At 38.2% G+C, this 14,279-nt stretch overlaps 1 protein-coding gene across 4 annotated transcripts in view; it reads right to left on the bottom strand.

The window, feature by feature from the left end:
• Window positions 1-14,279, bottom strand: part of CREBRF (CREB3 regulatory factor) — a 71,947-nt gene that overhangs the window by 24,165 nt on the left and 33,503 nt on the right. For 3 of the 4 annotated variants that reach the window (XM_059917687.1, XM_059917686.1, XM_059917688.1), the window contains exons 3-7: window positions 13,543-13,668; window positions 11,000-12,086; window positions 3,332-3,526; window positions 1,494-1,683; window positions 200-273 (exon numbers count right to left, since the gene is read on the bottom strand). In XM_059917687.1, coding sequence (XP_059773670.1) covers window positions 200-273; window positions 1,494-1,683; window positions 3,332-3,526; window positions 11,000-12,086; window positions 13,543-13,668 — 1,672 coding nt within the window. Of the gene's footprint in view, window positions 1-199; window positions 274-1,493; window positions 1,684-3,331; window positions 3,527-10,967; window positions 12,087-13,542; window positions 13,669-14,279 lie in introns of those variants that run through there. The other variant, XM_059917689.1, reaches the window with a different exon arrangement.

Here is a 14,279-nt window from a genome sequence, read left to right as displayed (position 1 = left end):
GTGAGCCACAGGTAGACATACTAAGAGAAGGACGTGAATGAGTAAGAGTGAGTATATAGCTTACTGAATGGATGAACAAAAAAGAGGCTGGCCTAAAGCTGGGCAGAATACAGGGAAAGCAAATAACAAAACCAAAGAAAAAGAGAGTGGTCAGCAAGGTAAAAGGAAGTTAATCAAATTGTTAAAAGTGTTGGTTTACCGTATTCTGTGTTGAGGCCCCATAATTTCACTTTATTAGCTTCATACTGCGCTTTTTTCTTTAACCGACAAGCCCTGTGAAAGGAAGGAGCAATTAGCTCACTCATTTTTTTACAGGGAACATTCAGAATATACTTCTTTTTGCTGCTGTCAGACATTTTCTAATAGCAACCAAAAATCACTGCCTACTGATATTTGTATCAAGGGCCTCAATCATCACCCCAAAACATACAATATCATCATTTATCCAAACTGATTTTTTGAAGTTTCAGCATAGATTCAAAAATAAAGCTATGGTTAGTATACCAAAATAAACAAACAAAAACGGACAATACCAAGTGGTGTAGAAGATGTGAAATAAGTGGAACCCTCGTATGTTGCTGGAGGGGATGTAAAACAGTACATACAACTACTTCGGAAAACAGTAAATATTGTTTTAATTTACTTCATTACTTTGGAAATAGCTACTTTGGCAGTTTCTTATACAGTTAAACACACACTCTCGGGAATTTACCCAAGAGAAATGCAAACTTATGTTCACATAAACAACTGCAGATGAATGTTTATGGTGACTTTATTCATAATTGCACAAAATTAGAAACCACTCAACTATCCCTCAACTGGTGAACTGATAGATACACTGTAGTGTATCACTTCAAAGGACTAATACTATCAATACTCCTCCACACAACAACATGATGAATCTCCAATTCATCCTGTGTGATATCAAAGCCAGACTCAAAAGGCTGCATATAATATGATTCCATCTATATTCTAGAAAAGGCACAACTGTAGGAACAGAAAACAGATCGGTGGTTGTGAGGAGTTAGGGGTGAGAGAGGGAGTTCACTTTTACAAAGAGGCATAAGGAAATTTTTTAAGGCGATAAAAATGTTCAATATCTTGACTGTGGTTGTGGTTTACATAATTGGATATGTTTGTCAAAACTCACAGAAGGATACACTGAAAGTGAAGAATTTATCAAGTAAATTATACCTCAATAAAAAAACCTTACTGCAAAACAAACAAAAAATAAAGAGCTATGATAAAATTTTTCATTTTTATACTATAAGGCACTTGAGTTCATTCACCTCTCCCCTTTAAAAAACTTCTTCCATGAAGCATAAATACCATCATTTACTTTCAAAGGAAAAATTATAATACTCTCATTGTAGTATTTATAAAAGTATATTTCTGAAAAAAGGGCCGAGGGCCATCTCCTCTATGAAAGCTCACTGAAGTCTAATCTCACCTCCTAGACTTCAATCACATGAGTAAACATGATTACCATTTACCTGGAAGCCAGCTTATTTTTTTCCTTCCTTGACCTTGGCCGGGCTGTTAAGGGAAGCTCACTGACTGGAGTCAGATCACTAATCACCTTATTCAGTTTCCGTAGTTCATTGCCTATCTGGAGTAGTTTTTTAGGATTTGGAGTCAGGTCTTCCACATCCGTTCTCCGTGACTTCTTTACTGCATATTTGCCTATAGATGGTTTAAAAGAAGTTTAAGTGAGATCATTTTATTTAACAAGAGATACATTTTATATAGCCATATTTAAAATCCCATCTCTCCCCTCCCCCCTTTTTTTTCAGAGGCCTGAGCATGTGAACAACCTACACTAGAAGGGCTGGCCTCTTCTCCTTCCCACTTTGTGATGGCAAGAAATGGGGGTAATATAGCACAACTCCAGCCTTTTCCCAACTCTTCTCCACCTTAAGGTTTCTAGCCCTGGTACGATGGATTCTTAATTATCTGCATGGAAGTAATAAGCATCTCAAACCTCAGGACTGGAGTCCAAGTTCACCTGCACACAAAAATCAGGGCTAGGGTACAGTATATGGTCAGGAACGAATTTGGAAATTTTACCCAAACCAAGACATTTAGGCTGCTATGACTGAAAATTTGTCAGACATATACATTCCTGTGTTGGACCCAAAAGTCCAACAAATAAGGACTGCCTTTTCAGAAACCACGTCTTCAGTTAGTTTGATAAATAACATTACAGAAGACTCAAGAAGACGTTCCCTACCACTGCAGGCAAGAGGAATGGCTCTGTCCTCTGAACTACAATACCCTGAACAACTTTCCTAGTACTCACTACATGCTACCTGTACCTATTTGTTGGACTCATCTTTTCATTTCTGGTAGAAAATAGATCTGAAGTCAAAAATTAGGCCTTTATTCACTGAAAGATAATAGAGTACAGACCTGGGTGCCAGTGGAAAGGGAAAATGAGGCACAAATATACTTCTGATACAACTTCTGTGTCAAAAATGCTTAGCAACTTATATCTGTAGCATGAGCGACTACTAAACTGTTTACTGAGCTCCAGCCTACTAGTGCCCCCCACCTTCTCAGTACAGACTTTGGATTAAGGTAAAAACATCTGTGCAGAAGAAATTCTACTCAATTACTTCCTCCTGGGTTCACAGTTCAAAATCTGGCCTACCTAAGATTATAAGCTTCTCCTGACTCTTACTATTCAATTCTTCCTGCTCCATTCCTTTTCTCCACAATTGTTCTTCCTTTCTTTTCCTTTCCCTCCTCTTTTCTCTCCACCACCGTTTTGATTCCAATCTCCCTGTTTACATTTAGGCCTGGAGATTGGACAAAAATGAAAGACAGAGATGCTAGAGCCCATTCTCTTCTTTCCCAACCCTTCTTGCTTATGGCAACTGTGACAGGTCAGGAATCAGCAGGCTGTCGGGTCATTTCCTGGGTAGGATATATAGAACAAGAAGTGACTAGAAATCATTTTTACACAAGCTTTCCTCCCTGTTTAGGTGATGGCTCTCAATACTGGTAAAAGCTATTTGTGAATGAAGAGCAGTCATAGCAAATACAGCGGCTCTACTGTTCTACTCTCCAATTTGCTAGGAAGGGTTGAATACCTACATATAATGTATAATGATTAAGCATTATGGTTTACTATCTCTATTTAAAAGTGACATGAAATATCCAGGACTGATGGTTACCAAGACTTATCATGGTGATCATGGTGTATGCAAATGTCAGATCACTATGTAATACACCTGAAACTGATATAATATTGTACATCAACTATATTTCAATAACAAGAGAAAGGAAGGGAGGGAGGGAGGGAACCTATATGATCACAATCCCCTCTTACCATGATGTAAGCCATTCTTCTGATACATGTTACTTGGCAAGGTATCTCTGTTCCATTCAGATGGCCTTAGCATCCTCTCTTGCTGTGATGGTGTGAGTTGTTCACTATACTCCCAGAAGTACCTTCTTTTACCTCTCTTCCGAGAGGTAATTGAAGTCATCTCCTTCAAGTCTTCCACAGAATCATTTTCATAGCCTTAAAAAAAGAAAGCACCCCCCCCCCGAATTTTTTAAGTTCCATAAATTTCAATAAACCAATCAGGACAAACAAAAAGATCCCCTCTATTTACCACCTGACACATTTCCTTTCATCAAAAAACAGTATTAACATGTCAAAGATAATAAACCAAATCTATACAATAACTTTTAATGTAGAAATCTCTAATTCAAAATATTTAGAGATTAATAAACAGAGATAACTACACTGTTTATCTTCCTTAGGTTTCTCCTTGGTTAGTATATGACACTTTTTTTGTATCTTCACATAAGATTGAGAGAATAATGAAATATAGCCACAGGAAAATAAACAACCCAATCAAAAAATGGGCAGAAGACCTAAATAGACATTTCTCCAAAGAAAACATACAGATGGCCAACAGGCACATGAAAAGATGCTCAATATTGCTAATTATCAGAGAAATGCAAATCAAAACCACAATGAGGTATCACCTCGCACCAGTCATAATGGCCATCATTAAAAAGTCCACAAACAATAAATACTGGAGAGGGTGTGGAGAAAAGGGAACCCTCCTACACTGTTGGTGGGAATGTAAATTGGTGCAGCCACTATGGAGAACAGTATGGAGGTTCCTTAAAAAGCTAAATACAGAGTTGCCATAGGATCCAGCAATCCCACTCCTGGGCATATACCCGGAGGAAACGCTAATTCAAAAAGAGTCATGTACCAAAATGTTCACTGCAGCTCTATTTACAATAGCCAGGACATGGAAGCAACCTAAGTGTCCATCATCGGATGAATGGATAAAGAAGATGTGGCACATATATACAATGGAATATTACTCAGCCATAAAAAGAAACGAAATGGAGGTATTTGTAGTGAGGTGGATGGAGTTAGAGTCTGTCATGCAGAGTGAAGTTAAGTCAGAAAGAGAAAAACAAATACAGTATGCTAACACATATATATGGAATCTAAGGGAAAAAAAAAGGTCATGAAGAACCTAGTGGCAAGACGGGAATAAAGACACAGACCTACTAGTGAATGGACTTGAGGATATGGGGAGGGGGAAGGGTAAGATGTGACAGGGTGAGAGAGTGGCATGGACATATATACACTACCAAATGTAAAATAGATAGCTAGTGGGAAGCAGTCGCATAACACAGGGAGATCAGCTTGGTGCTTTGTGACCACCTGGGGGGGGATAGGGAGGGTGGGAGGGAGGGAGATGCAAGAGGGAAGAGATATGGGAACATATGTATATGTATAACTGATTCACTTTGTTATAAAGCAGAAACTAACACACCACTGTAAAGCAATTATACTCCAATAAAGATGTAAAAAAAAACAAAAACAAAAACAAAAATACACATGCACCCCAATGTTCACAGCAGCACTATTTACAACAGCCAAGACTTGGAAGCAACCTAAATGTCCATGGACAGATGAATGGATAAAGAAAATGTGGTGTATATGTGTATGTGTATATATATATATATATATATACACACACACATACATAAACACACATACACACACACACACACACACACAAACAGAATACTACTCAGCCATAAAAAAGAATGAAATAATGCCATTTGCAACAACATGGATGGACCTAGAGATTATCATATTAAGTGAAATCAGACAGAGAAAGAAAAATAAGTATCATATGATATCACTTATATGTGGAGTCGAAAATATGATACAAATGAAGTTATTTATAAAATAGAAACAGACTCACATAGAAAACAAACCTATGCTTACCAAAGGGGAACGTGGGGGGAGGGATAAATTAGGAGCTTGGGATTAGCAGATACAAACTACTATATATAAAATAGATAAACAACAAGGTCCTACTGTATAGCACAAGGAACTATATACAATATCTTGTAATAACCTATAATGAAAAAGAATATATGTATGTATAACTGAATCACTTTGCTGTACACCAGAAACTAACACAACACTGTATAAATCAACTATATTTCAATTTAAAAAAAAAAGAAATATAGCCACAGGAATGTTAAAAGTACCATTAGTTAACAGTACTTAGACACTATACAATTATTTTTAATGTCTTCCGTCTAATATTTATGCATCTGAAACATCCCCAGACAGAAAGCTGTGTGCATTTCTGGGATGGTATCCTATGAGGCAGAATTCCGTGAGGCAGCAGTGGTCTTCTTCCTACTTCCCACAATACCCTTTTTGTAAAAGTACAAAAATGATAGTTCTCACACAGGCTATTCAAATAAAAACTTATATGCCTATTTCTAACTAATATTTTATTGGAAGCAATTTGCATTTACTTCACTTTTTAAGAAGTTATTTTCCCTACTAATAGGAAGTTTCAGTAAATACTTAATTCTGAGCTGCTAGAACTACTGGTCAGACCCAATACAGAATAACTTATACATCTAAAATACCCTCAGAGCGTGCCCATCTTAGAGGTACTCCACCTAATTAGTACTAGGTACATGGGGCAATGGAGATGGGCTGTGCACGGGGTGTGTACAGCCCTAAACCTAAGGTAGCAAGGAAAAACTGGATGGCGATGGCCAAGCAAAATGACCACTTTCCCTCCTAAAAACATGACTCCTCTGGAACTGACACTAAGAAAGTGATGACATCTGCACATTTTGGAAATAAAATAGAATTTTAGAATTTTACCAGGTTTTCTTCACATTAAGAATTAATTAGGAACATGATTCTATTTATTTGACATTGTGGGAAAGGCAAAAGTACAGGGACAAAGTGGTTGCCAGGAGTTGGGGGTGGAGGGAGAGGCTGACTATAAAGGAACGGGAGGGAAATCTGGGGGGTGATCAAACTGTTCCGTACCTTGATTGTGGTGGTGGTGGTTTCATGATTATGTGCATTCGTCAAAACTCAAAGAAGTGTACACTTAAAGAGGGGTGAATTTTACTGTTATGCCTCGATAAACATGACCTTTGAAAAAAGAATCAATTCAGAGAGCAGAATGATTTCGAGGCAACAGTAAAGACAAGCTTTTGTAGCACTGCTGGCTTAACAGCATTATAATGCTCATGTAGTACTTTAAAACAAAGTAAAAAAACACAAACAAACAAAACAACAACATGGCAAGCAGTGTGACAGAAAACCTTAGTTCTTCTTAAGAAATGAGGCACAGACTTCCCTGGTGGCGCAGTGGTTGAGAATCCTCCTGCCAATGCAGGGGACATGGGTTTGACCCCTGGTCCAGGAAGATCCCACATGCCGCGGAGCAACTAAGCCCGCAAGCCACAACTACTGAAGCCCGTGCACCCTAGAGCCCGCATGCTGCAACTACTGAGCCCACGCACCCAGAGCCCGTGCTCCACAACAAGAGAAGCCACTGCCTGAGAAGCCCGCGCACCACAACGAAGAGTAGCCCCTGCTCGCCGCAACTAAAGAAAAGCCTGCGTGCAGTAACAAAGACCCAACGCAACCAAAAATAAAATTTAAATAAATAAATAAATAAAAAAGAAATGAGGCACAAGTTAAGTGACACAATCATTTTCAGAAATCTGATTTTTGAAAATTCTGTTAGATACATAAATAATTTTTTCTTTACTCGTGTTAATGTATCACTTTAAATTAAAGGATTTTATCTTATTCCAGTTATCAACCTAGCTTTGGAAAAGGTGCAAGGGCTACATCCTTCTGCCAGAAATGGCCTTTTTAAAAAGGCCTTTGCTCCATGAGGCCAAGCTAAAATTACTGGCTCACAAAGACGACCCTACTATGGCTGGGAACACCTCAATACAGGCAGCACCAACCAAAACACTCCCATCTTCCTATGAATGTCAAGAACTGGCGTCCCACATTTAAGTCTACCCCAGCCCAAAGTATAAGGGAAACATTTTCACATACAGCTTCCTCAGGCGACCCATCCCCTGACACTTTATTTGATATGCTCCCTCAGGTGGCCTAGATTTCTGGCAAAACGCTGTCTCTCTCATTTAACGTACTCACGTATTTCACTCACAGATGTTTCATTTGAGGCTTCTAAGAACTGGGTAGGAAGAGGTTATTAACCCTATTTACAAAAAGAAACATGCTCATGGAGGGTTTAAGTGATTTGGCAGAGCTGGGACTGGCTCAGGCCCCATGACTCCAGCTCCAAATGGACTTCCCGCTTTGCCTGTGCCTACCCTACCTAGTTAAATGGTCTAAACAGATTTTTTTCCCCACATATATTCCATGTTAAATCCAAAGAGTCATTAGGATTTGGATTTCTTCTCTCCCACCCAAATTAATAACCAGTTTTATTTACTTACATATGTTCAGCACTTTCCCAAAAAAAGTATTTAAGGGTTATCAGTTTTCTTTGACCTAATATTTTAGTATTTTCTAATAGCATACACCATGAACTCACAATAACACACACACACACACACACACACACACAAAATGGATTTGTTAAAATCATCTGCCTTTCAATACAGAGACTACTGTGATCAAGTAGAATGCAGGAAAATTATATTCCCAGATCACCGGTCTTGCATTTAAGGTGATTAAATATTTCTCGAAGTGTGTTCTGAGGAACACTATTACTATAAAATATGTCTTCAATCCCAAGTGGGTTCTGTGGTCAAATAAATTTTAAGAAACTCTTGTCCTGAATCTTTCTCTTGCCAAGTCACAGTACACATAAGATCAGAAGACCGAGAAATCATGACAGTAAATAAACCCACTCAACTCTAAGTTGCATGAAGATAAGGATCATGTCTATTTTGTTCATCTCTGCATAGCCAAAAATCTAGTACACACAGTGCCTAACACAAAATTAGGCACCTCCCCACAATTTTTTTTAAACAAATGATTTGTTTAATGTAACATTTCCCATGGAGCCTTTTCCATTTTCTTTTCATTTGCTGGATCACCATATTGATCTAACTCATTCCTTTCTGACACAGTTACCAAAACATAGTCAAAAAGGCCTAAAATTCTGATCACACATCTTTAGTTAGTGCAGATTACTACCATTAAGCTGGTAAAGTCAATCATGAAAATCCTTAGTAGGGATTACAAAATAAACTCTCATTCTGGGGGCCTAATTCTTAGCCTTACAACCATGTAATTCCATGACCCCAAACAGTTGTAGCCTGTCCACAGAATAGGCTCTATTAAAACTTGGGAGCAAGTCCAGAGTAGAGACTGAAACTCCATTTTACACCTTTCCTGGAGCTTTGTAGGCTCAGGCACTGTTGTAGCCAACTGCCAAGAAACAGCATCAAGGGAGCTAGTCATCACAAAAGGGCCTTTGTAAACTGCTGCAAATTAAACCAATCAACCCACTCTAAAACTAGCACTCTGAAGAAACTATAACTATCCCACTTTTCTGCTTCAAAGAATTTCTTCTTGCCTCTCACCAATAACTCACATTTGTATTCTTAAAGTCACTTGTTTAGCTCTTTCTTCCAAGAAGAAGGGAAATTTTCATTAGCAAATGTGAATAAGCCCCCAAAATACCATAAAATATCATTGATTTGTGGATAAAGCATGTCATTCGTTGACATTTGTGAGAAGTGTCCAAGTAATACTAACCAAAGAGGTTTTACTTCAAGTCAACTGGAAGTGAGTGAATTAAATGCCATCCAAACATTTAGCATTGTTAAATAGTGCCAAGAGGAGGGCTTCACCCTGCCAAATGCCAGCTAACACATCTCTGTTTAAAGCACTGTTGGTTGCTTAACACCAACAAACTCACAAATCAGGGCTCTCCCCCCCACCCCCGACGAGAGTCAAAAGGCTGAGAAAATGGAAATGAGGGTCAACTTATCAAGTGGTTTCTCTTCATGGACCTACTCATCTCTCAACACATTTATCCACGTGAAATCAAGTCAAAAGATCAAGGATGAACTTAAACTGGAGTTAAAAGTCAAGGAAAAGCAGGAATTCCCTGGCAATCCAGTGGTTAGGACTCCACACTCTCATTGTCGAGGCCCAGATTCAATCCATGGTCAGGGAACTAAGATCCCACCAAAAAAAAAAAGTCAAAGAAAAGCAAAACTACAACCAGAAGTGGAATAAACAGTATAGTCCTTGCCTGCCTTGCTTGATAGTGGGATTTACCGACTCCCTCAGATTTATATATTCCTTTTAGCACCAGCTGGTAAAGGCATTTTCTTCCCCACACTTTCCACTTCCTAGTTATCACCCTAGTTATCACTCCTTGTCTCAACCCTTACCTTCCCTCCTACCCTAATTCTAAATATGGGACTCAAAACAATAGGACTGACCTGTCAGGTTTTAAGGACCACTCATGGAGAGCACTCTGGTCTCCCTATGGGAGGGAGCTATATAACTTACTGCTAACTGCAAAGATAGTTTGAAACACCTCAAAGCAGATTTCATTAACTTGTTGAGAGAAAAGTTTTCCTGCTAAGTAGAAAAGACAATTGTTCTGTCTAGACTATACTGAGTGCTAAAGTAAACCAAAGAAAAGGCATAAACCCTTTTCCTCCACCTTTTCCTTACTTGAAAATCCACTCAAGTCAAACAACTTAATTGTATCAAATGCATAAATCATTTGTGCAATAGAAAGATTTCACTAAGAGGAAAGTCTCTGGGCAATAATATGCTTCACTGGCTACAATATAGCTACTATGGCTGAAAAACCTTTCTGAAAATTAAATATCAATGTTTATACTGCCCGAAATTCCAACAATGAAAGGGCTCTCTTTGACAATTTATATTTTTCTTAATAACTTGGTCTTTTATGTAGAAGTTATAGTACCAACATTATTTTTGAAGAAAATAACTTTCGCTTAAATGTGAAGATCTTCACTTCTTTGTGCATTTAACTGTGTGCCACTTGGCAACACCATTTTCATAAATAAACTGCACAAGCCAACAGTGGCAAGAGCCCAACCATGTACATACTGAAGTGAACCAGTTCCCCACAGGTTTCATTTTCTTTCTCCCTTTTTTTTATATGCACTGTATATAAATAGAGCAGAGACTCCTTCATGCTCATTAAATTATAGCATGTATTTTTCTTCAATGGAAAAATACTGTGCAAATGAAAGATGCAGCAGACACAAAGAAAAAGCTCTCTTTTACATTATTCATTAAGTAGGCTTTGTTGGTTATTAGGGATGAGTAATATAAACCATCATTGCTTGGTTCACCATTCTAGGGACTCCAAACACACCTCAATTATAACAGAGGGACACATGCAGAAAGAGGAATATTTTTTAAACCAATCAATATTGGCATCTTTGCACAGCTGCTCAAGAGAGTGACAGATCACTTAACATAAGATAAATTAAGAAGAAGCCCTCGAGGAATCAGCATATGAACTACACATGAGCAAGAGTGATTATTTTAGAGCTGTTTGAATAGATAAAAGCAATTACATATCCAAGTCAAGATACTAAGTCATTTAATCCCCAGACTAAGACAAAGAAAGCATCCACAGCAAAACTTTCTATTTCAAGAGAGTAGCAAAAAGTCAATTCAGTAAGCCTCCAAGCACTACAATACCTGGTTCAGAGAAAGTGTCACTGATGTCATCATCCTTGTCATCTTCATAATCCTCTTCCTCTTCTTCCTCTTCCTCGTTTTCAGAAAGTTCGTGCTCGCTGCCAAATCCTTCATCATGGTCCTCATCGTCAACATCTTCCTCGTCCTCCTCGTCTTCTTCAGGACTGCATTTGGTTGGCTGTTCACCCAAGTTGTCGGACACAAAAAGGGAATAATTGTGCTCTTCTTTTTTCTGGGATGAATCTGAGACCGATGTGCTGGCAGAAAGGCTGCTACTCTCTCCTGCTGCAATTGACACAGGCCCCTCCTGGGGCAGGGGACTGAGTAATAGTTCCTGGGTTTCTTTAAAAGGCAAAGCTGGAGTGGCATGGCCCTGCAGAGGCTCCGTCCCTTTTTTCTCTGGTCTTTTGGCTACGGCTCCACAGTAGCAGGTGTTCTCCTTTGCTGAATCTGCATGAACCTGGCTCAATAGAGGCCGGCTCTGCTGCACTGGGTTGATCTTTACCTTTGCCTTTTTCACATAGTCTTTACATTCAACATGAAAGTTCACTTTTTCATTATGATACATGTTGGTCTTCACCATGATTTGTGTGCTTGAAGTGGGTTTACTTGCTTTTTGGACACAGTCTGACAAAGGGACCTCAGCCTGAAGAGTCTTAGAAGAACACACAGGAGCAGCTGCTCTGCTTGCGATCTTTTTACCAGGGAATGATGAGGGCAAGGGATTTTGTTTGACACTGAAAAGTGAATCAGGGTAATAAAGGGAATCAGAAACAGACTGAGAGTCCTCACTATTAAGCTGGGCCAAAGTTGGAGTTTTACTTATGACCTCTTCATCTTGGTAAGGGCTAGAAAAGTCATCAAGACCCAAGTAATCCACTTCTTTTGTTCCCCAGATGTCACAGCTGGTTAGTTTGGTGTACTTCGTTAAGTCTTCACAGTATGTATCCCACTGTTCCCAGTTTGAGGTTAAAGCACCCTCGTTATCCAGGACATCTGTGAAAGACTCCAGATTTTCAATGTCTTTGCAGTCCTCCAAAGAAAGGAAGTTGTCTCTAGGATTTTGCTGGTAGTTCATCTCTCTATCCTGAGAAAGGTTTAAAAAAAAAAAAAAAATCACATACCGTAATTGAGGAAAGAGTTATTTACCTCCATACTCACTTTCATGTATCAAATTGATAAATCAGTACTCAACCTCTGGTCTGCTTTTACGATAAAGACTACTTACATGACACTCTACCATTCCATTTAATATCATTTCCTCGGGCAAGGAAAAAAAAAAAAGGGAAAATATGTCCCCTGAGAAACTTAGGTATGGTTCAGGGCTCTTGAACTTCACTGTAAACACTCTTCCCGAAAAAAAGTTTACATTTCCTGATCTTTAACTTAGAAGGATTTTGGGACCTTCTCAGAAACAAGCTTCAGTTATAAAGCAAATAACGAAGGCCTTACCTTCATCACAGAATATGTCTTCTTAAGTGAGAATTTAAACATAGAGGTGAAGAGCAATCCAAAGAGAGGTGCAACTCAGCCACAGAAAGATAAGATCTTTGGTAAGACCTGTTAACAACTCTTGGGCATGGGAAAGTACTTTAACTCCTCATGAGTAGAGAGATGATTTTTTAAATGTCAGTAAGACTATGCAGCCATTAAAAGGAATGCAGTTAAGCTCTAATGTACTAGGATGAAAGGCCACTTACCACGTTTTTATGTTAAAAAGAGTTAAGTTACAGAATACCGTATCAATGATATGTCATCCAATTTTAAATATTCATATATTTATATATGCATAGAAAAACTCTGTTAGTGGTAATTATCTCTGGGGAAAAGGTTTGGTGGGTGGAGGCTCAGGAAGAAAATGAGGAAATTTTCAGTTTTCCAGTTTGTTTTTGTTCTGTTTTGATTTCTCCATTTGTTTGTGGGGTTTTGGTTTTTTTTTTTTTTTTGGTTGCATGTATGTCTCTGTGTGTTTTAACAGCTTTACTGAAGTATAGTTTACATACCACAAAATTCACCTCTCTTTAGTGTACAACTCAATAATTTTTAGCAAATTAACAGATTTGTGTTAGTTTTCCAGTTTTTATATACCTCCATGTTTCTTAAGTTGCATGTAATTTAAATTATTCTTAAAGTCTTTTTCTTAAGAATCTTAAGTGTCCAATTACCTCGAGAATAAATGATTAGTATATTCAGATGTTGCTTGGAATTGCTACCTTTGTCTCACATTCTCTGTGTCATCTGCCTTGCTCAATGTTATCATTCCTAAATATCCCAGCTGCAAAGTCCTTTAGCAGTTAGGCATATTAAAAAGACGGCTTCTATCTTCATCGTCAAAAACTAAACTTAAGGATATTTAGATAACCTTTCCTCTCACTATTTTCAATGGGTTCACACACCCTTCTAAAATACCAGACTGACAGTGACAAGAATAAAATTTGGCCTGATTACATCATTTTTTCTTTTTAGACATTTATAAATAAAAAAAGTATACAACACCTTTACCTCAAATCGATTAAAGCAGAATCCAAGAAAATGTTACTTACCAGTTCATACATGAAATCTGGATCTGAACTGTTTGCTAAGAGATCTGTGCTCATCAGAGTCTGTTCTGAAAAGGTGTGGCTTCGAAAGGCATCCCCAAAAGGCGGATCCATTCCGCTTACACTAGGCTACAACAGAGTGATTTTAATTTTGGAAAGTTAATGACTGCTTCGAGACCAGTTTATTGCACACAAGCCCCACCCCCACACCTACTAAATAATTATCTTCAAAACTATTTTGTATTTTTTCCTGCTTTTTAATTTTAGTACATTTGAAATATCTAACTAACATTAAACTATGGACTTATATTAGGACAATAACTAAGATGCATCAAACATTGGAAAAGGAATAGACTGGAAATTGTTAATTATACCTAACTTCTAAAAACTAAAGCTTATTTAGCCACCAGAGTCAGCATGTAGTACCTAATGAGTACTTTTATTTATTAGCTATGTAACATTTCTTCAAATCCATCTCTAACAACACTCGCTGTTCTAACTCCAGAAAGTGGAGAATCCCCTGCCATTTCTTGGGGTCTGCAGAGGTAGCAAGACAGTCTCTATACTCCTAAATGAGATAGCAAGACAGTCTCTATACTCCTAAATTAGTTCAATGTCTTATTTCCCAAAACAAGTGGAAGACCATTTGGGCATCTCTAGTCCAACAAATGCCTCCAGGAACGTGATGGAGACAGGATCAGCCAAATATCAAAAAATCTGCTGAGTGAGGCCAGTAACTG

This window comes from Balaenoptera ricei, chromosome 3 (assembly GCF_028023285.1).
Source record: "Balaenoptera ricei isolate mBalRic1 chromosome 3, mBalRic1.hap2, whole genome shotgun sequence".
In the NCBI taxonomy this organism is placed as follows: Eukaryota; Metazoa; Chordata; class Mammalia; order Artiodactyla; family Balaenopteridae; genus Balaenoptera; species Balaenoptera ricei.
Note: the sequence above shows the minus strand (reverse complement) of the source record. Positions and strands in the feature narration are given on the sequence as shown.